We start from the raw sequence: 21,702 nt of genomic DNA on the forward strand, positions 1-21,702 counted from the left end.
GCGCTCAGACGGCCAAAAGGAGGTGTCTCCCCAAAGATCCAGCGGGGTTTGGGGATTGGACGATGATTGATTGAATTAATCTTACTCCATCGTCTCCATCAGCAACCGGTGCCCACCTTATCTCCGGGGCCACGGCCTCTCGAACGGGATTAAGGGTCGTGTGCTGCGACCTTTGCTTCGGTCTGGCATTCTTTTCGGAATCCGAATCACTTCCGAAGTGTCTTCGAATTTGCGCTAATGCTTTCGGTGAAATCGAACGGTTTCTGTAAAAGGTGCTCTTCGCTGAGCCGCTCCGGTTAGAATCTCCGTCAGGAGAATTCGGCATATCAATCGATTAACAAGTAAGACTTGGCTGGAGTCGTTCGAGTGGAACGACCTCAACTAGGTACGACAGGACTGCGTATCGATCACCGCGATAATTGAAACGGTTAGCATTTAGTCAGTCGACCTAATTCGGTTTGAGAAGGGTTAGGCTCTGCGGATACGAATTTGTCAGAGTTCTGGCACGGTCTGCAAATGACGGACCGGCTACGGGGAACGTTCATGTTTGGTCGAAAGGTTTACGATGTTTGCGCTTCTTCTTTTCGCTGACCGTCTATTTCGTATTTGGGGTTTGTTTGGTCGGGGCACGCACAAGGATGAACGATCCGTGCTGCGGCGTGCCTGCCCTAAAGTCAAGTTGGGAAATGAGATTTTTATGGTCGTATGATGTCGCACTGCCAAGCCAACTACCGAAGCGAAATCACTGGCACCGCACGAAAGCTCATAAAGCACCGCCTAAGCTGAAGATGCGTCCATTGGCACGTTCCACGTTCCACGGCTTGAGTAGCTGCGGAAAGAACATTCACTAAATGGCGCGCTGGGCTGCAAAGACGCAGATTCTAGTGAACATTTGCGAAGACAAGTCCTTCCTCGTCGCTAGGGTCCGCTATATCCCCGAAACCCCACCCATGGGAACACCAAAGTTTATCGATAATGTCGCTCTATATTTTTCTGGTGTACTAGCCTTGGTGCTGGCCGATTGGATTGGCCATTTGTTATTATTTTGAAGATGTTCAGCAAAACGGCTATCCCCCTCCGGGTACGGTGGAACAGGTTGCTGTCGATATTCGGGAACCGGCAAAATCTACCGAGGCAAGACGCAAAACTTTACCAATTTATTCTAATATTACTCGAAGCATGACGAAGAGCTGTTTTTTGGTGAACACAACAGCTTCGTGTCTAAAGTGTTTGAAAAACAGGGGCACCCCAGCAATGGAACAGACAGAATGATTCGCTGCGACTCTGAGACACTATTATTCTTAAAATAAATAACTTTCTCCATCAGTTGCTGGTGGCGACTCCTGCCAGGCGTAAAAGGGACACCAAGCCTTCTTCATTGGTGTTATTTTGAGTGAAAACACTATACTTTAAAGTTTTCCCTGCCACGAATGAAAGTTTCACCGGTGGTGAGGTTTTTCCTCGGGTTGTGCAGCGCCAGTGGAATGCAACGAGCTCCTTGTGGCCAACAGACAGCTCAGCTCAATATCGAACACGGTGATTTCTTTGAGAAGAAAAAGAGTATTTTGTTCGACAACTTTCCATTTACCCGGATGGGTTACCCTTGTGAACTTGAAGAAACAATTGATGAAACTGTTAGTGTATTCACGGGGACACTTTTAAAAAGTCTTTAGTGTCAAGTTTACGAGCCCGCAGCAATTTTCTTGACCGTATTGATAGTGTACAGCGTAGTTCTTTCATACAAAAAAAATATAGATTTTTTTCAAATGCAAAAATTTCACAAAGTTGGCCGTGATCCCTCGTCATGGTCTCAGTTCATTGTATGAAAAAAATACAGATCTATGCAATGGATGTGTGCTTTCAGTTTTAATACTTCTTACAATATTAAAAAAATCGTTTTTCGTAATAAAATCATTTTTTTAAATTTGTAGCATATTAGAAAACGATTAAGAGTGATTGTTGATACATTTAAAATTTGGCGTATACAGTTAGTTCGGCATTATCATAGTGTGCGATGACTGCTCGTAACTTCACAGTTATCGACAGACCGATCAAGTACTCTTTGCTGCTTGTGTCATGAAAAGTAAAATCATCGAGGTAATGTTCGATCCTGTTCCATTGCAAAATAACTCGCAGTAAACCCAAAACCTCAGAAATTTTCCGCAGGAAGCTCTAATTTGTTCTTGTGCTATTTATAAACCAACCTCTATGGCGTTGCAAGGATATCCAGGGACGAGTGGTCATTAAAACTGGTCAAAACAAATAGAACTCATCGATATGGAACGGTGCGGTGTACATATTGTGGTCCTTCGTCCTTGAAGTGCACCGTCATTACAACCATCAACACACTCCGTCTCCAGCTCCTGCTGCATCGTCATCCCACATCTCCCGGATGCCATGCATGTGGTCAAATTATTAAACCACAAATGAAAGTCCGACGCTCTGCCCCCCGAGGGCCCGATCCCTGCACTTTGGCACTTTAATTACCTTCCGTTGATGTGAATACTAAAACTGGAGATCCTATTTATGGTGATAACGATATTATTACCCCTACCATACGGTAGATAATATATTTTGACCAATCCTCACTCGGGGCACCCAGACACCCAGCACTGGTATTTCGAATGCCGATTTGGGTTTGAGTCTGCCAATTTATCAGAGTTAATCTCCTCCTCTCGCCCAGGAATCCGGAGCCGGAGTTGTGCTAGACCATTATCTCCATTGTGTTCAGTTCGGTCGATTGTCAAACAGCCAGCAACCCCGGCCCGAAAGGATTGGCCCAGATGACACATGTTCCCGTGTTTCGAATGTTCATTGTGCCCTCTAAGAGGATATTGTCAGCCCTTTTAAAATGTAAACCCATCGCAAAGAAGGCGCACTAGATGGCGCAAACCCATCGTCATCCATCGACCCGTCGGGGCTAGTGCATCGTTGGTACGGATTTCAATGCCCGAGTTCAATGCATTTCCGTAGGGCGCACAGCTGCACGAGGGATGACGAGTTCGACGACGACCGAATCTCGCCGTGCACCGATGGATGCACCGATAAAAACGCAACAGCGGCCAGGAACAAAAAAGGAAAGTGCACGAAAGCAATCACAGTTGCAGATTGGTAAAATGTATTCTCTCGGCGTCGCTGTCGTCCTCGATGTGCCAGCCCGGCCTGGGCAATCCCGAGAGTGCCTGGCGTTACAGGAGCGTCCGCCGCGCGCGTGCATTCCATCGCATCTTTCGATCCCTGTCCGGAACCCATCACGTTCGCTACGTCGTGTCCTTGGCTGCGGGCCACTTTCCAAGAATGTTTCGCTTGCACCACCATGCACCACAATGTAGTCGCCGCTTTGTATGGAAGTTCCGCTTTTATGTTTACCGAATGATTCTTAGTCCCAGTCCCCATGCGGTTGGCTTTTCCCGGGATTCATGAAGCATATCCCGGGAGAAAGACCCGGGAGAACCCTCTCCGGCGTAATGGTGCAAGAAAGTGCCCCGTCGCTAATCGAACAGCTTCCCAGCGGTAGACTGCGTGACTCTATGGTGGTTTCTTTCGAGGAAGCGAATGCATCGGTCCCTCGGTTGTGCTGTGAAGGCTTCCAGTCTCAATCATACGCCAATCGGTCACCCCAAGGCAGCGCGTGGCATTAAGTGTATCTTATCGAACACACCACGGCGCACCATCGGTCGATTATCTGCCCGATTAGGGATTAGCTCAAGAGTGGAACCGGTAGCTAATCGCACTGAATTGACTTGTTGAGCTGGTTTGGCGGTCAATTTTCTGCAACTTTCTTCTCCTGCTGTGTATAAGGGCGGAAACTTACTTCCATCGTTTCTTCTTCTCCTTCTCGTTCTCCCACCCACAGCTTAATGGGTTCCATTTCGACAAATGCGACGAGGAAGTGGCCACCGCATTCTCCGTCTACTGTGGCATCAGCATTATGCACGCCCTGGTGCATAAGCAGGTCCAGAAGGCGGAAGCGCGCTACAAACTTTCCCAGGAACTATTGTTGTACCACATGAAGGTAAGTGGTTACATTGGAGAGAATTGAAAAGATGCATCGTCTAGGAGCGCTTGCCATGACCTGAAAGACGTGGTCCTTATGTTTGGTCACAATAGTATGAACAAGTATGACCCAATCGATGTAGAGGTGAGCTGTCATAATAATGGTAACTGTACACCCCCATTCGCAGGTCCCCGATACGGAAGTGAACCATGCGCTGGAAGCGGTCAAGGAACCGGCCCACACGCAGGACGAGCTCTATCAGACGTTCCCGCGTTTCGACTTCTGTCCGCGCGACGTCCGCGATCACGCCCTGTCGGTGCAGCTCTCGATGCGCATGTTTTACGATCTGAACTTTGTCGCCAGCTTCAAGATCCACGAGTACAAGTTGGCCCGCTTCGTGCTGCTGGTGCAGAAGGGCTACCGGGACACGCCGTATCACAACTGGTGGCATGCCTTCTCCGTGGCACACTTTGCCTACACGCTGATGATGAATCTGCGGCTGTTCGAGCGAGGCATCATCACGTAAGTCGAACGGATCGGCCGGAACAGGGTGAAACAGGGTGCTCATTAGTTTCTTCGTCGTCGTTGTAGCAAAATGCAAGGCTTCTCCTTTCTGATCGCCGCCTTCTGTCACGATCTGGACCACCGGGGCATCAGCAACTCGTACCAGACGCAAACGAGCAGCCCGTTGGCCCGGCTCTACAGCAGCGAGGGAAGCGTCAACGAGCGTCACCACCTGTCGCAAGCCATCTGCATCCTGAACGACTCGAGCAGCAAAATACTGGACGGCCTGTCGACGGGCGAGTTCAAGGAGTGTATCGACTATCTGCGCGAGCTCATTCTGGCCACCGATCTGGCGAACCACTTCCGCATCTTGCCCCGGCTGAAGAAGCTACGATCGGAGAACCTGGCCGAAGGCGCCAACCAGCGATTGCTGCTGTCACTCATGATCACCTGCTGTGATCTGAACGATCAGGTCAAGTCGTGGAAAACGGTCCAGCATGTAGCGGTATGGACCCCCCTTCGTTTTGCGATTTAGTAGAGCTGAAAGCTGACTGACCACCGATTTCTCTGTTGCAGCACCTGGTGTACGCGGAGTTCTTCGCCGAAGGTGATCTGGAGAAGCAGATGGGGCTGCGCCCGAACGCGATGATGGATCGCAAGAAGGCGTGCATTCCGATGCTCCAGATCGAATTCCTTACCACCGTCATACGGCCAACGTTTGAGATTCTGGTGCAGATATTCCCTGAAACGGATCCGTTTCTGGCAACGATCGACAGCAACCGAGCGCAGTGGGAATGCGTCCGGAATAAGGCAGCCCAGCAGGGCAACGGAAACGAGCGTCGGATCGGGCGGAACGGGTCCAGCGAGGAGCAGCACTCGACCGACAATCCCTGTGACGCGTGCGACCCATCGGCAGAGTGTTGTGATTTTACCTGTTACACCAAACTGAACGGTTAAACGCTTGAACAGGATTCCACTGATGTTGGAGCGGTAGCGATCGTCCCGTACGCGGTCTGGCCACCGTCGGGGCGGGTGCGTGTCGCGACACGGGCAGGGCAGAATTGTTATAATTTATTGACACACCACCACGTTAGACTATCGTTATTTGTTTTTGTACTTTCACTTCTTACCGTATTAGCGGTCCCTGCCGATCAAGTGTTTCCCGCGTGGAACGGAGCGTCCGTAACGCTCAAATATCAACCTGTCACAAATGGTACTAACTCTAGCGTATGATACTGATAAGTTAATTGTTAAATCAAGCACCACACACACTCACACAGACACACGTTGTTTATGATTGTTTGCTGGCAAACAGATCGCATTTGTTTTCTACTGTGTGTACAGGGAGAGAAGCCATCCGTTGCAGTTGGTGGTTTATTTGACCGGCCTCCCGCAAGGCCAGAAAAATCTGTACCTAATACCAAAGGTCTGGTGCATCGCATGGGTGCTCCTGAGGGGGGCGGGGTAACGCACATACATCCGTCACATGCATCAAGGAGAAGGGGGGAACAGAGCGGCACAAGTGACGTATTCCAATCCGGATCCGAACGGAGGAAGAGGCTTATAATACTTTCGCTCGAAGCCCACTCATTGTACTCCGCAGGCTCCGATTTGTAGTAGTTGTAAGATGAAAGATTTTTAGTTGAAAAAGAACCTAGAATGAGCAAAATAAACGAGGAACAAAAATGCTGCGACATCGTCTTCATTGAATCGCTTTGTGTGGAGCAACAGGTTAGGTTAAAAATCTCTCTGCACGGAACTGTCACCGACAGAACCGGCTGCCAGTTTCGATGGAACAGGAACCCATGAACCGCAGAGGTAACCTACCAAGCGTGGTTGCCTAGCAACCACAGCGACACACGAAATACCTGCGTAACAACCAATCGGAACGATCTTCATGGCTGCCATGATCGGAAGTGCACGCCCTCGCTGAAGATGGCCAATCAATTGGAAAGAACGCCCACTCGATCTCGCCATGCGAGCTTGCTCTTCACCATGCCTGGTACCCTGGTATAAATGTGGGATTTTGTTTCCGTGGCAAAAACGACTTTTTTTAGTGCGTGCAACACGATTCGCAGCGTGGAAGCGCCTGTTCTGCACGAAGCGGATGCTAGTGGTTCGGATGATTTAATTAAATCACACGCTTCGTTTAACTCACTCATTAGAACACATTTATTGAAGAGAAATAAATAAACAAATTCTACGGTGTCTTCAAGCGAACATAATTTCCTGGGGCTAAGATATTTCCTTTCAACGTTCGAAACGTTTCGGTACGCGAGGGATAAATACGCTCTACAAATTGGTTGAAACGATATTTCAATTAAAAATATACGGGAACTGTTACCTAGCTTTGCAACTCTCACAGCAACTTATGTATCGGTAAATATAGTAAAATAGTAATTGTCAATCGATGCATGCCTCGGAAAGCTTCTGGTTTCGTTTGTTCACTTTTCTATCGTTCTCGTTACACGATGATCGCACACTGCCGTGTGCGCGGCGGAATGGTTCGACGAGATTTCACTCTCCGTTGCGTTCCCGAAGAAGTTAAGATGCGCTTATTTATGCGAGTGGCGGAAATGTTGTCCGAAGGCTCGGAATCCCTCCGCTCCACTTTCGACGACCACCGCCTTTGTTGAATTAATCCGACCTTGGAGTAAGATTGTTTACTTCCGGTTGTAGCAGCTCCTCAACGATAGCTTCGACCATCTCGCGCAACGTCGATCTCGATCCGGCCCAATCGCTGTAAGCAGACAGAGACAGAAAATTGGAACCGTTAGCTAACTAAGTTTTCTTCGTGGCACCCTGTGCCACTGCTCGACTACTCGAACGCGAACTCGAAGCGGGGCAGAACTTTGAACCGCTAGAGCTTTAACGACAGCAAAAAGCTCCCTCGCGAATCCTGCCCGGAAACTCACCGTTGTCCCGGCTGGGCGCACATTTCGGCGTAATACTTGATTTTCGGCTCGGTACCACTCGTCCGCAGTGTGATGACGGCACCGTTTTCGAACGAGAACGTTATCATCTGGGAGCTGCTGCTCGTCGGCAGCAAGGCCCGTCCGTCCGGCTGCGAGGAGTCGTAACCGGTGGTAAGATCCCGTACGTTTGCTATCTTGAACCGTCCACCGGCGATGGACTGCGGGTACCGATGGTTCTCCGCACCGTTATCCGGGTCCAAGTTGCGGATACGCTTGAAGACACGCTCAATAACGGGCGGTTCGTAGCAGAAGTGATACGAAGTACTCGTGCAGTGAAACCCGTAGATATCGTACAGCTCGTTCAACTTGTCGGCCAGCGACTGGTTGGAGGTGGCCCGCAAGTAACAGGCCATCGTCGCAAGGTGGCACGCCGCACTGACACCATCCTTGTCGAGCACGGTTGGCGAGCACATAAAACCGATCGCTTCCTCGAACGCAAACAGCACCGTTTTGCCCTGGGCCAGCAGTTCCACCGATTTATTGCCTAGCGAACGACGGAAGAGATAGAAAAACTATTACCAACCGAGAAGGTGCTTTTGCTGGGGTATTAAATTGTACATTTCGTAATTGTTAATCTCCCTAATGAACATTTTAATGAAATGAAATCGCACGGCGGACGATTGCGCAGGAGTTTATGAAACTAAAACAAGCATTAGCGTAACAACGCCAACCGGAAATGATTATACATTCTCGAGTCTCTATAAAAATGTTTTCCTTCAACAAAATCGCTCTTTCGCTAGAGAATTCTCCCCTGTGAACAGCTGCATGGGAAGGTAAACAAAGTGCCGAGCTCAGTTCTGGCCAGCATTACCATTCCGCCGTCGTTGCATCACATTTCCAGTTCAAGCAGTGATGGTTAAAGATTGTTTTCTTATTTTACCTCGCTTGGGATGCACATACGGGAAAAGATGACGTACCAAAGACCAAGCCATACTTTTCATATGAAACTAACGCATCTGACGAACTTCGTTAAACCCGAAATTATTTGTTGAAAAGATAGCTTCGTATTCGATTGTTCCCTTCTGACCGTTGCAATAATTACAAACGACTTATAATGATTTCAAGAAACAACAATTAACAAGGACTAGGACATGGCATGGCACAGAAAGCCCCCAGAGGGTAATTTTGTTTTCCAAAGTGCCCTAAACTAGCTCAGAAACAAGTGACCATCGCACATTTGGACTCGAGATACGGTTTGCCGCTAATGAACCAAGGCACAGAAATCGAATCCGGAATCTACTTACCCATCCACTTGAAACCGGTCAGTGTTTCGATAAACTGAAGCCCTTCGATGGCGGCGATGGAACGGCACATTTTGCTGCTCACCGTGCTGGCAATCAGATAGCAATCGGTCAGACTCCGGTCCGGATACTGCTCCCGGTAGCAGCGAATGGACCACCAGCCCAGGAGCGCCCCCAGTTCGTTGCCACTGAAAACTCGCCATTCACCCCTTGGCCAACCGAAAAGCAACATAATCGTGAGCTCGCTCTCTCCCACTCTTCCTCCAAAGGACAGCTTTTGATCTTACTTGGCGTCCTTCTCGGCGCAGGCCAACCGATCGGCGTCCGGATCGTTGGCCAGTATCACGTCGCATCCGGTTTCGTTCGCCAGTCGCATCGACAGCACCAGGCTCGATTTGCCCTCCTCCGGGTTCGGGAACTTGACCGTGCGAAACTCGGGATCCGGATCGCGCTGCTCGGGCACCGCGACGACCGCGGCAAGGTTGGCACACTCGAACGCGCGCTGTACGAACGGATAGCCGACACCGTGCATGGCGGAGTAGACGAAACGCAACGGGCTGCCCGTGTTGTAGTCGGTGATGAATGCCTTCGGAACGTTGGCTTGAAGCTTGCGGAAGTAAAGCTCCGTCATCTTGTCGTACGGATCGTGCAGCTGGTCCGACACCAGCAGATCCAGATTCCACGACGACGCCAGTGGTCTGCGAGAAGTGGATGAAAGTAATTAACTACTTTTCTTTGCTTGTAATGTCATTCGCTAACCGACGAAAATTATTCTTCCGGTGAGAGCACCGTAGCAACCATCATAGCAACGGATACCTACTGTGCCTGTACCATACCTGAGTGCAGGCACTGATGTTAGCATAATCTTTTGCAAATCCACATAATTATTTTTGCCACTGCCGACGGCAATCCATCTACTTACTCTCGGTGTCTGGTGTGACGTGTCACTTTTGCGACTTTCCCATCTTCAACCATCACCATCTTGTGAACTTCCTTGGGTTCAAACTTCTTCGTTTCCGTGTGGCTGGCATAAATTGTTATTACTGCCGCTTCTCTGCTCAACTCTTCCAGGCCACCGACCGCCACCGCTAGTGCACCGCGAGCGAGCGAAACTAATTTCCAAAGTGCCGGAATATCCCGTTTCTTACTATTAATTCCTACAGCTGCGCTGCTCGGTGAGCGTAGAAACCACAACGGAAGAAACCCTAACCGCTCCAGGCGGCCCTCGTACTTTCGCCCGCTGGTGTTACGTTGTTGGTGGAAGAAACTGCCGTGTTGGTTCCGCTTCCCGCGCAACGTGCCAGCTGTTTCACCGAAGGATCAATATACAGAGCGCCGAAGACCGTCTTCAATGGCTTCAGTTACCGTGAAACCCCCCCGGGTCGGTTCTACGACCGTTCTTTTTCCGCCTCGAAGTAACGTCAACTTTCAAGACCGAAGCACTGTCTAGTGATCGTAGAAAACCTAAACCAAAGCGCGTGCACCGTCCTCTGGCCAGGACAAGTTAACGGGGTCACGTGGCGAAATTACCGCTTCCCCAGACGGGTAGTAATTTTCGATGGGTTTTTGGTTTCACTTAGGTTCGGTTTTGCATTTCACTTAAAGCGTTAATTCAAAACGGCGCAGTGATTCGCATTAAACAGCAGCAACTCTTCCTAACTTCTGAACCCTCTTCACCATTTTCTACAATTTGAAATATTTCAATTGTTATCAGTTTGTTAAGTGAATTTACAAAGTTTCTCTGACTTTTGGACCCCTCGTTTGATGAATTTGTTCAACGACTTCTTCGATCGTTTCGTAAACATTTGATGTTCGATCAATAGACAGAAGTTTTGAAACACACTTAGACGGCTCGAGATTGCGAAACGGAATCAGGTTGGAGCGACGCCAACAGGTCGCTTTTAAAAGTTTGATTTGTTGAACTTGAACTTTTACTGAAACTATTAAAACTTTTGCGGCTTTTACGGAAAATTAACAATTCAGTACACCGTTCACCGTTCGCAATATTCACTTGCTGCAGGACCCCGACGGGCCTTATAGGACTATTTTCGGTACTTACTCCAAGCAATCCAGAATCGACGTTTGGATGTTTCGGTCGTGCGGTGGGATGATCTGGGCACTGTTGGTCCAGTAAACTTTGTAGCCATTGTCCTCCTTCGGGTTGTGGGAAGCCGTCACCATGATGCCGGCCAAACACTTCAGCTCCAGCACGGCAAACGGTACGAACGGTGTGGCCACCGTGCGGCCGTACAGCCAGACTGGAATGTTTTCGTTCAGAAATACGCACGCACTGAGCTCGGCGAACCTGGCGACGAAACGGCGAAAGAAAGCAGACACGCCCGTCCCGTTGGGTGGGGCAGCATAATTGGAGGAGAGTTGAATTAGTTTTCGTCTATCGTTCCGTTGCCGTTGCTGCCTGCGGTGTTAGTGTAGAGTGGTTTTCGTTTGATAATGAAAGCTTCTGTCTACATTAACTCAGCAAAGGCAACAAATAAATGCATGCAAAAGCCTCGCTGTTGAGTTACGATCCACGTGGGTGCATCCGGAGCATGCCAACCGCAGCATAAATCGAGCGAAGAGTTCGAGTTGCTCGGAGACCCCGTTGCTCACCGTTTGCTGTTGTACCGCCCGTCGTAACCGAGCACGATGCCCCGGGAGCGGTCTTCGGCTGACGGGTAGCATTGCAGCAGGTACTTGGCCAGCCCCTGGGCCGACTGGATGACCACCAGGTCGTTCATTGCGTTGAAGCCACCGTGCATGACACCGCGCAGTCCCGCCGTGCCGAAGGTAAGCCGCTGCAGGAGTCGTCCTCGAAGCGTCTGCCATTCGCCACGCTCCGCCAGGCCACGTATTTCGTCGCAGGTTTTTTCATTCTGCAAAAAAAAAAAACAATCGAGAACACCAGCGTCAGGAGCGAACAGGATACGAACGTGAGTGTTCGTGAGCGCAACCAACCTTATCCCAGCGCAACCATTCGGTTATCCGTTGGTTCAGCTCAGCGGAACCGGAATCAAACTCCATTGCCATTGGTTTCGACTAATGCGAACGATCGACAGAGAATTCACTTTCGCCAGCGAGCAGGACTACGACCCCGTTCCGTATGCTTGAGCCGTTAAATCCGTGGTTTCACACAGTCGACCCACCAACCCCACGCGATGGTTCGATCCTATCCGAAGCGCGGCTGCCAATCTCTACTCTGGTGACGCTGGAAGTATAGGGCGAAAAATTATGGCAACAGATTAGAGATTACAGGCGGTTTTACGGGCTCCTAAGAAGAAGTCGTTCCCCTCCTGCGCTCGCGTAACACACTTCGTGACTAATACAAGCTTATTTACGTCTCTTCAACGGCACACCCGCCACTCGGGAGCTTCGAGAGCTCTTATCAATAAAACACGCAAATCGGACGGCACCATATGCCGACCGGCACCAGTTGGCGAATCGTTGCCACTTTGGCCCAACCTCTATTTATGGTGCCTCCTGCGGACCTTTTCGACAGCAACGTGGAGCGTGGCCATACGTTCGCGCGGATTATGCCATCGGATCGGTGATACGCCGGTCGGGGCGACCATCATCATACACCGTACTACACTCGTTCCGGGTGTGATAATTGGCTTATCAAACGACGCACTTCAAAAGCATTCGTCATACGATGGCCAGTTCGAGGCAAGATTGCTTCAATCTAATGCGCACTCGGAGTTGGTTGAAGACCCCTAAAAAGCTGAAATACGAGATGGAATGAACTCAAAACTTGTTAAAGGTTGTTTGCGTTTGCGTGTTTCGTAAACTGAAACGTCCTATAAAAATGTCGGTTGCTCGCAGGCATGATAAGGAATTCAATTTCCGGAAATAAGTCAATGTTTTACTCATTCGTTCCACTCGCTAAGCCTTTGCATTTGCAACCGGGCAAGGCAACCGAACTAGAAACACGATCCGACAAACCGATTGTTTCGTGCCAGCATCAGCCGGCGACAAGGCGGAAACCCGGAATGTGGAAATTCCGCCAAACATGGAATGGTGCACAATTTGAAATTTAAATTGCATTTTTCCGCTCACTCCGTGCCGGTGCATCGCAGTTCAAACGTGAGAAAGGGCGCACGCTGCACATTCTTGCAGTTTGGCGGGCTTTCAGTAAGAAGCAAAAACGCACCTCAAACTTTCCACCATCGGACGGCGGAAAACATCTTCGTTCGGTACGGCGGGAGTTGCGAACGGTTAACGGTTCGTGGTGCCACGTTCTCGATCCTGTCACGGGTGGACCGTGAAACAGAAACGACGTAATGCTTAGCGAACATCTCAACTCACCTCAGCACCGTTTCGTTTTCATCGCGAAATTGACCATCTACGCAAAGAAAGTTGTTGTGGAACCGTAGTGCTTAAGGTGATGATCAAACGAACGTCGTGAAAACTTTCTTCCAATTTGTCTTCCAAACAAGATTCACTATCTTAACGGTGCTGGAACTACACCGGAACGGAACAGGAAACACTAATTAGAAAGAATTTTAAATTACGACGCCCACCCAAGGACGTGTTGGTCGCCCCCACAACCATGAGTGGCCGTTCCGCGGTACGCCATTTATGTGAAGCACGCCACACAAACGTGGTTTCAAATATCCATTACTTCTCGCGTAGCCACGTGGCACGTCCGGCGACCGGACATCAATCAACCGCACCCAAATTCATTAATTTATTTTCAATTACTGCCTTTCCGGTCCCAATTATTGTCCTGGATGACTGTTCTGCCCGGGGCTAACGCCGCCACCAGCCAGTCAGCCAGCCAGCCAGCCAGCCAAGGGATGAAAAGGTTCTCTACGGCGCGGACCTTAAAACGCCGACAAGTAACGAGGACAAGGGAGGCCAATTAATCAGCCAGACGAAGCCGAAGATGCGGGGGCTCATTTATCATAACGCCGTCTTCTGTTCGGGTCGACAGACAGTTAGGCCGCCGTTTCAAGATTTAAAGTGAGTGACAAAAGGAAAGATGAGCTTTCGAAGCTGATTAACGTTGGGTGGCTTCTTCGTGTTTGTTGAAGCCAGAGTTACGATTTGAAATGTGGCTTTTAGAAAGTGGAAGCGCAAAGTTTAATGGGACACAAAACAGGCCCCAAATCCGATCTGATCATAAATGAGGGTTCATGAGAGCGACGCTCGAATCAAGGGTTCACCGAAGGTCTAGGTGGTGATCCAAAGCCATTCTGAAGCTCTTCAATATCCTCTTAAAACCCACGTGATCAAAGGCGGCCGAAGAACGGAGCAGAGGGATACTACTCGACACCCATCGCTGAACGATGCGTCAAGAAAAGAGCCGTAGTATCCTTTGGATCAAATCAAAGGTCCTTTGGATTTTTATAGGGGCGTGATTTAGTGACAATAGGCTCTCGTCGGGGGCGCAATGTACGCTCAAAAACTCTTGAACGCTGTCGAAGTTCCGACCTTTCAGAAGTCGATTTTTAAAAAAAGAAAGAAACCAATCCATTTTCGTTGACCCTTTTTTATACAGCACTATACAAAAGATAATCTTAATGTTGAGAGTGTTAAAGCAGCTGGCAGTTAATTGTTGTGAACTTTTTAGTCCAGAAGAAATTTGTCGCTACATGTCGCTGAAACAACTCTATTACTAAAATGTATGTCTTCAATTTCTATCGGACAATCTTTGCCAAACAAAGAGCCAGCGGGCCGAGCAGCATTTAAATTTAAGACATCCCTTATCTATTCGATCTCCAAACATGCGCCTAACGCTGCAACGCGGCGAACGAAGACATAACGGGGGAGAAACACTTACTCCTGTAACGAGCCTGATCTTTTATTCATGCGACAGCAGGCGTCCTGCCGGCAGCGGCGCGCAGGACCACTGTGGGTCGATGTAGCTAGATATACATTTAACACTTAATGCAAAAAGCGGGATGCTGGCAGTGCCACGGAGTTGCGGAACCCGACCGACTGACCCAGCCGTTTGGGCTGGGAAGGACATAAAAATGACCGGGATTGACAGCGATTGCTATGGCTGCAAGGTCACCTTCTTTAAATATCAGAATAATGGACCCCAAAATCGTACAGTAGGTTGTTGTTCGGAAAATAAAATCTGAACCATTTTGAAAGACGCTTGGTTACAAATTAATAAATTTAATTATAAATTTACACTCTGCAGTGGACACTCAATCGCATGACCTAAACTAACAGAAACGATACACCGACCACGAATGACATACTTTCGATTCGACCCACTCGGTCCCATCTCGGATACCTTCGAGGAGCTGGACCCGATATTCTCATTCTGTCCCGAAAGTCAAAAATATAAAATCCAATATTTTGCCGCAGCATCACCGGTGGCCTGCCAGCGGAGCAAAAAACCGGGTCAGCACCATTTAAGGACAACATTTAGTTGTTCTTCCTGTTCGTTTCGTTTGGGGCCCGGCAATAGTGGCCCTCCGGGACGCGCTAGGTACTGAACGTAAACGATAGCCGAAAGAAATTGGCGTAGCGAGATGGATTAAATGATCGGAATCGATACTTGTTATCGGTTCGCCACCAGCAACAACATCCATGGTTCCGTCTGAGACAAGGCGTCAAACGAGATTTTTGTTCATTTCTAAGAATCAACATGGTGGAATGGTTCATTGGACGGGAAATGGAATATGTTGCAGAGAAAGTGAAGTAAGAAGAACAAAATTATTAATGGACTCTCGGGATTATTGTCTTTTTTCGGAAGCTATATAAAGACAAGCTTTTGCTGCTCGTGCGTTTTTTCCAAACAACTACTTCTTGGACTTTTATTTCAATCCCTCAAGAGATCCGAATCGTGTCAATCAACTGCAGTTTCGATACTATCCTATGCCAAGTCGGATAAGAGACTATCGGCGGGCCAAACGGGAACGAAATGATATTTATAGAAAAACGAACATTCGTGGGCAGCTTACTTCCGTGCGAAAGGAAAGCTTCTTACAAAAGCCCTCGTCTCAGAAGGCGACGGCGCCTATTTATAGGTTAAGCAGTTCCGCTAAAATTAATGATTCATTTGCGTGACACTCGCCTCGTTTTCCTGCGTTTTTTATCCTCCGTTTATTTGCGTACATTTTTCGGTTGTAATTTCGGCAAACAGCTCGGCCGCTCGAACGGAATCTACCATAAATCAAACGAAATACTCGCCTCGGTCAGCCCCGTCACGCCGGTGCCGACAACGTTCGACTTTAATCCGTACGACGTGACGTGGAATTATTTTGGCACCGGCCGCACCATGGTCAAAGAATTCCTGCAGGGCGTAACTCTTGCCTCTTGGACTAGGGCAAATAAGGTAGGCAAATTCCTTCCACTAGTCACACTGTTCCACTTGCGCACTATCGCTAACCATTCGAGGAGCGAGTTTTGTTTACACAACACACTTCACATTGAAAAGGCAACGCCAACGAACAGCACTTTGGACTGCCGATAGCAGGACTCTCACCGGCGTTGGCGTCCTCGATGCCCTTTTAGTGTAGTGGTCGTGCAGCCGAGCGCCGAGCGTCAGCTGGTGACCAATTGGCACCAGCTACGCTTTTGACAGCTGGCAAACAACGGAAGTGTCGTCGGATGCGCTCTCTGTCACGTCGAGGGCAAATTAGCTGCCGATTTCGCGAGAAACTTTCCGACTTTCTGGTGGATCTTACCCTTTCCACCAGCGCTCGGCACAGCAGGCTCGATTGTGTTTAATTCGAAACAATAAGCACCGGGTGGTGGAGAACACGTCGTCCACTAAACATACCAACGCCAAGTGGACTGGTCACGCGGTACCGAAAACGGGTCTCTTGCAACAACGACGACAACAGTGCGCCGACAACATCTGCTCGACTGAAGGCTATTGATTTTCATTGCCGTGCTCTCATGGGCCACGTTTCTCACGAGTGTTTCCTCAGCGGGAAAAGTATCACAATCACCGGCAATAAATCGGTGGTTATTGCAATTTTACGGATGACTATAAAGAGTATCAAACCACGTCTGCCTTGAATGCTGCCAAAGTAGCGCTTGCTTTTTACCTCCAAAGATCAAAGATTGTGCAATAAACGGTTTGAATTTGAAAGATTTCAAACACCGTACCTGTAAAATAAAATAATAGAACAAAGAATGATCTCTATTTGTTTGATTCTGCGATAGAAATAAAACAAACCTCACTTTTCTCAGCTTAATTCAAACTCAGATCACTAATTAAATCGAAAGTCAGATTGAAATGAATCAATTAATAAAAACTTTCAAAAGTCACACAAAAATGGCGAGAAGGTTCCAATGAGTCCACTTTTATGGCAATCTTCACCTCGACTGTCAAAAGTTAGCCTACTGCATTGTGTGACGTATTTCGGCTCAAAAACTGTCTACTAAGCCTACTAAGACCCAAAACTCGTAAATGAGCCCAAATGTCAGTTGAATGTCGTTCTGTGCAATATCTCTCAAAACTGAATATCTATTGCCATCACAGTTTTGATGGATTTTCAATCGAACTTGAATAGTCCTTTTAGCTCGGCAACACGCCTCAAAGGAAAAGCTCCACCGTGCGCGCCGGGGAGATCGCTTCCCCGTGAGCTGGCTTGTAGCCGGCCGCAGTGAAAGTGCAGTGCAGTGCTGACATCCCGACGGCTCTCTCTCTCTTCGGTTACTCCCGGAGCATGCGCGCCCGGACACCATCGTTGCCGTCGGCTCTGTTGTTTATGAATGGCAAACACGCTCGCACACACGGTAGAAACCCTTGCCGGGTTGACAGCTAACCGCGCTCTGGTCACCCTGGCAGCCGAACCGGATCCGACGATGCCGAACCCGACGACGACAACGACGACGACGGCCGTATCAGCCGTCGGCCATCGACGGTGCTTTGCGTTTAGTATAAATTTTGGCCTTAACCGTGCTCGGTGCTGCAGCAAACGCGGAGTGAACCTTCGACCATCGGGGCGCTCGGGTCGACATCATCCGCAGCACACGACAGCGCCGTTGCCGTCGGCCGTCCTTTTTTCCCGTCGTCCGCGTCGTCGTCGCAACGTGTATGGGTGTGAGTGTTGGTGTGGCTGAAGAAGGGCTGCAGCCGCCAAGATAATGCTGCATTTTGACGCGTGATTTGGCCCGTCTTGGCGCCCGGTTCCGTCTTGGTGGATGTGTGCCGTGAAGCAGTGAATCGAATTAAAGTTGAGGCAGATTGCTCGTCTAGATAAGCGCCTAGCGTGTGCAGCGTCCCGGAATGTCTTGCGCCTAAGTCAATTTACTTCAACGAGCCACGGTTCGCGTCAGACACATAGGGCACACCCCCAACAACAACAACGACGACGATTCAAGCCTTTTAACGGGAGTGCAGCTAGTGTGAAAATTGCCTAAATTCATACAGGCAAATCGTGAATGTGGTGCTGCTTCGGATCGAGTGGAGCGCATTCGTGGCTTACCAACTGACCAGTGTCCTGTGCACGCGGTATCACGCAGAGGGCCGTTTTCCGGGCGGCAACCGTTTACCGCAGTGACAATGGTGCAACGGCCCAATGAGCACCAAACTTAGAAAAGCACGGAGCAAAGAGGGTTCTGGCTCACGCTAAGCACGCATCCGTCGTCGCGTACCACGTGTGCACTCTGCTGGCGGGCTGCGCGTGTATGCGTTTATTTTGGTGCAGACACAGGACACAGGCGACGTGTATGTGTGAATGAGTAGGAGGAAGAAAGAGCAAGAGAGTGCGTGCGAGTGAGTGCGAGGAAGCAAAACAAAAGCCCGCAGAGCGTCGTCAGCCATCGGCGGCGGTGGAGTGTAAGGAACAGGATACGCGAACAGGCCACGGAGCAGAGTAAGTATTGGTGTTACAGCTCACCCTCTAGAACGAGGCCAGCTGGAGATAGACAGAGAGAGAGAGAGAGACAGAGCGAGGCAGGGAGCGAGAGCGACAAATGGCATAGGCTTCGTTCTGCCCCTTTAGTAAACGTTCTCACGTGGTCCACCTCCCGGGGCCGAGTCACCTCCGTTCTACAACACTGTTGCGCTTAGCGGTTGGTACCGTCGGCCAAAAGTTACTCCTCCATCGGAGCAAGGCCACACTTTTTACACCAAGGGTGGCCAAAAATTGGGTGGTTTTTATTCACATTTTACTCCCCATAAATCGTGCTTGTGGTTTGGCCCACCGCAAGCTAATATTATGAACCGAGAGACGGACTAGGTTGCCGGCGATCCTTGCATGGCTCCGAGGATCAAATAGCAAGTTATTCGCGCCACATGGAACGAGTCCGCCACCGTGCACATCATGTGCTATCGGCCCTGGACGCGTCGATCCCGTTGGCCCGGAACCGGGAACATCAATCAGGGCACGAGGATGTGTCGACGTATCAGCTTGCACTTTAAAGGCTTCCCGCCGTCGGCGGAACATGCTATTCGGCACAGGCCCGTAACTGGGCCAGCGACGCTTCGTTTAATCTCCTTAATTAGGATAACGAAGCGGCGCGTATGTTGTTCCAGTGCACGAGGGTTCACATCGAGCGGCGTAACAACAAAGTACCAGGCGCCTCCATGTATCCGGGGCACATGACGTACCAGGCGTCTCCACCGGTAGCGGTGCGATATGAGTTATCCGAAATGGGGCCCCATCCCCTGATGTGACCATTAAAGGATAATATTTATTCACATGCCCCCGGAAACCATTACTTTTAGGGACTGGCGAACTGGTGGTGAACCTAGCCTATCAAACCGGCGATAATCATTGTGGAAAAGCGGCGAATCAAAAATAAAACAACCTTCCTCGTTTGTGCGCTACACAAAAACAGGAAAAAAAATCGATTTCATAAAAAAATCAAGTCCCCATAAACGCTAGAACTGAAACCCTACCAAGCATCAGCTCTGTGATGATACTACCACCGGAATGATCCGCACAATAAATTGCACAGAAACCAATAAAGATTTATAATAGGCCAGTTTGGGCTCCCACGATGGATTATCGGATTACTAGAGTGGCCCCTGCTCAATTCTGTCCTCGCATCGGAGAGTAAGCCCACACTTTGTCGCCTGTACAAGGTAAATGGTAACAGGACACTGACCGAAAAAGTCCGATTCGAGTTCGCCAACGATACGGGACGACAGATATTTCTGCTGAAACGTTAATTAAATGTTTTTGAAGTAGCATTACGCAGAAAATAAGGCTCCGGTGAAAGGCAAATGTGGCTAAAGGTTGTCAGAACCGGAACGTTAAATCAACCGACCGGTGATAGCTCGAAACTGGTGTAATGTCATTTTCCCAGAATGCACAGCTAATTGGAAAAGTCGGTCACAGTCTTGCTGTATTATTTATTGCATGCGAATCTCCGAAAAATAAAGAAAAAGTCGCCTGACACAGTGAGCCTTGTCACGGCGACTCAAGACTGGGCAGTAAGCAAACAGAAGCGAAACAAAAATGCTAAAGTACGTAGCGTAACGTCGCATACATCTTTCGTCGTAGCCGCCCGAAGTTGATATGATTTATGATGGTATTGTTCTGAGAGATGAACAACTTCAAAATGGACATGATGCTACAGCGAAGAGGCGAACCTAAAGGTACACTACAAATAAACACCGGATTTGGCAAATTTTCGTCATTACGTTTCAAGTCCATCATCTGAAATACTAATTAGCCGTACGCCAACAGTCCACAGGGATGAAAGATAAACAATTGAAACACAATTGGAAGACAGAGGATAATATTTATTTAACGATTCAGCGCCGCAAAGCACAGCACCGCGCCATCGAACCCCGCCATAGAAGACAGTCTGATTCATCATATTTCGTTACATCTTGCTATCGATCGATTTCTTGACCGTTTCTCTCCTAGCGCTCGGTCAGCATTCTGAAATCAAATAGCATCGTTAGCACAGAAATCGTAGCGAAAACATGGCCCTGATTTGGTGAGCGATAATCAAAGGCTGCTTATAAAATTGAGACTCACACATTTATTGTTTCACTCCTCTTAAAACAATCCTAACGAGCGAGAATGATAGAGAAAATGTCCATCAAATGGAGTAACTCGACCCCTTGCACTGCCCGGATCATGCCGGAAATGTGTATCGATTTTATTCTTATCGCCACACCAAGCGGAATTGATAATCGGAACTTTCTACACGCAAATCTGCGACACACATATGGTCGCCAACGTCTACACGGCGCACCGTTCGCGGGTGCTATCGTTAGTTACCGACGGCAGGTTAGTTATCACACGGCCCTTACTACGGACACTCGATACGAAACCGTCTAGTTCCCCGACAGGGACGTGCTGGGAATCAAAGCCCCGTTGGAAGGTAGTGTAACCGGAGCATGAATCATTTATCATGTGCGAAAAATGGGCCAAGAAACTTGTGACACTAGAGTGCGCTGAAAGGTGTCCTTCCTTTAAGGAACCCCTCAAGGTCCTGCACGCTTTCCGGATGTGTGGCGCAGCCGTTGGCTTAGAAAGGGCAACAGTTCCACCCACCGTTCGCAGCCCAGCTCATCAACAAAGTTCATCAGGTGCTTCGTTCTGCTTCGTGAGCACATTCAGCTCGCTCGCCGGAGGTAGGCAAATTCAGTTTACACTTTGTCAGCTTGTTTCTTATGCTTGTCAAGCCCTTCCGTCAAACCGGTTCCGGTGCCAGTGCCGGTCGACTATGGGAAACGATAAATTGCTTGCCATTTTGGCCGCGGGCGCAGGAAGTATAGAAGACGTTCGAAAGTGCAAAACCTATTACTCGAGGCAAACAGACCAGACGAGCCCGTAGAACACCATAAGGAAGTTAAACAAATCCGATCCGAAGCTGTAATGCGATTGATGCGAAGGGGACATCTGGCGTAGAACCGAGACACACTACTACTCGGCGACTCAGATGGATCTGAAGTGAAACTTAAGAAGAAACCCCGGTTGCCTGGCCTAGGTGGTCACAATCCCCCCCAATTCGATGGGATGGGGAATTTGCCGTCGCCTCCCAATTTGTCGCACCGGGAAATGGGTGGAAAAGAACGAAAACATCGTAAACAGTAGCCTCAACACGAGGGGGCCAC

At 49.1% G+C, this 21,702-nt stretch overlaps 2 protein-coding genes across 3 annotated transcripts in view; one reads left to right on the forward strand and one right to left on the reverse strand.

Moving 5' to 3' along the window:
* Positions 1-6,155, forward strand: part of LOC131209497 (cGMP-dependent 3',5'-cyclic phosphodiesterase-like) — a 33,601-nt gene extending 27,446 nt beyond the window's left edge. Inside the window, exons 9-12 of the mRNA XM_058202581.1 lie at positions 3,857-4,015; positions 4,185-4,519; positions 4,589-5,006; positions 5,078-6,155. Coding sequence (XP_058058564.1) covers positions 3,857-4,015; positions 4,185-4,519; positions 4,589-5,006; positions 5,078-5,458 — 1,293 coding nt within the window. The 3' untranslated portion in view covers positions 5,459-6,155. The remainder of the gene's footprint in view (positions 1-3,856; positions 4,016-4,184; positions 4,520-4,588; positions 5,007-5,077) is intronic.
* Positions 6,156-6,655: 500 nt separating this feature from the next.
* LOC131211152 (phosphopentomutase) overlaps positions 6,656-21,702 on the reverse strand; it is a 51,875-nt gene continuing 36,828 nt past the window's right edge. For both annotated transcript variants that reach the window (XM_058204518.1, XM_058204519.1), the window contains exons 3-9: positions 11,673-11,922; positions 11,328-11,590; positions 10,777-11,022; positions 9,005-9,415; positions 8,721-8,926; positions 7,417-7,960; positions 6,656-7,241 (exon numbers count right to left, since the gene is read on the reverse strand). In XM_058204518.1, the coding sequence (XP_058060501.1) occupies positions 7,139-7,241; positions 7,417-7,960; positions 8,721-8,926; positions 9,005-9,415; positions 10,777-11,022; positions 11,328-11,590; positions 11,673-11,744 (1,845 nt within the window). In that variant the 5' untranslated portion in view covers positions 11,745-11,922 and the 3' untranslated portion in view covers positions 6,656-7,138. The remainder of the gene's footprint in view (positions 7,242-7,416; positions 7,961-8,720; positions 8,927-9,004; positions 9,416-10,776; positions 11,023-11,327; positions 11,591-11,672; positions 11,923-21,702) is intronic.

This window comes from Anopheles bellator, chromosome 2 (assembly GCF_943735745.2).
Source record: "Anopheles bellator chromosome 2, idAnoBellAS_SP24_06.2, whole genome shotgun sequence".
Lineage (NCBI taxonomy): Eukaryota > Metazoa > Arthropoda > Insecta > Diptera > Culicidae > Anopheles > Anopheles bellator.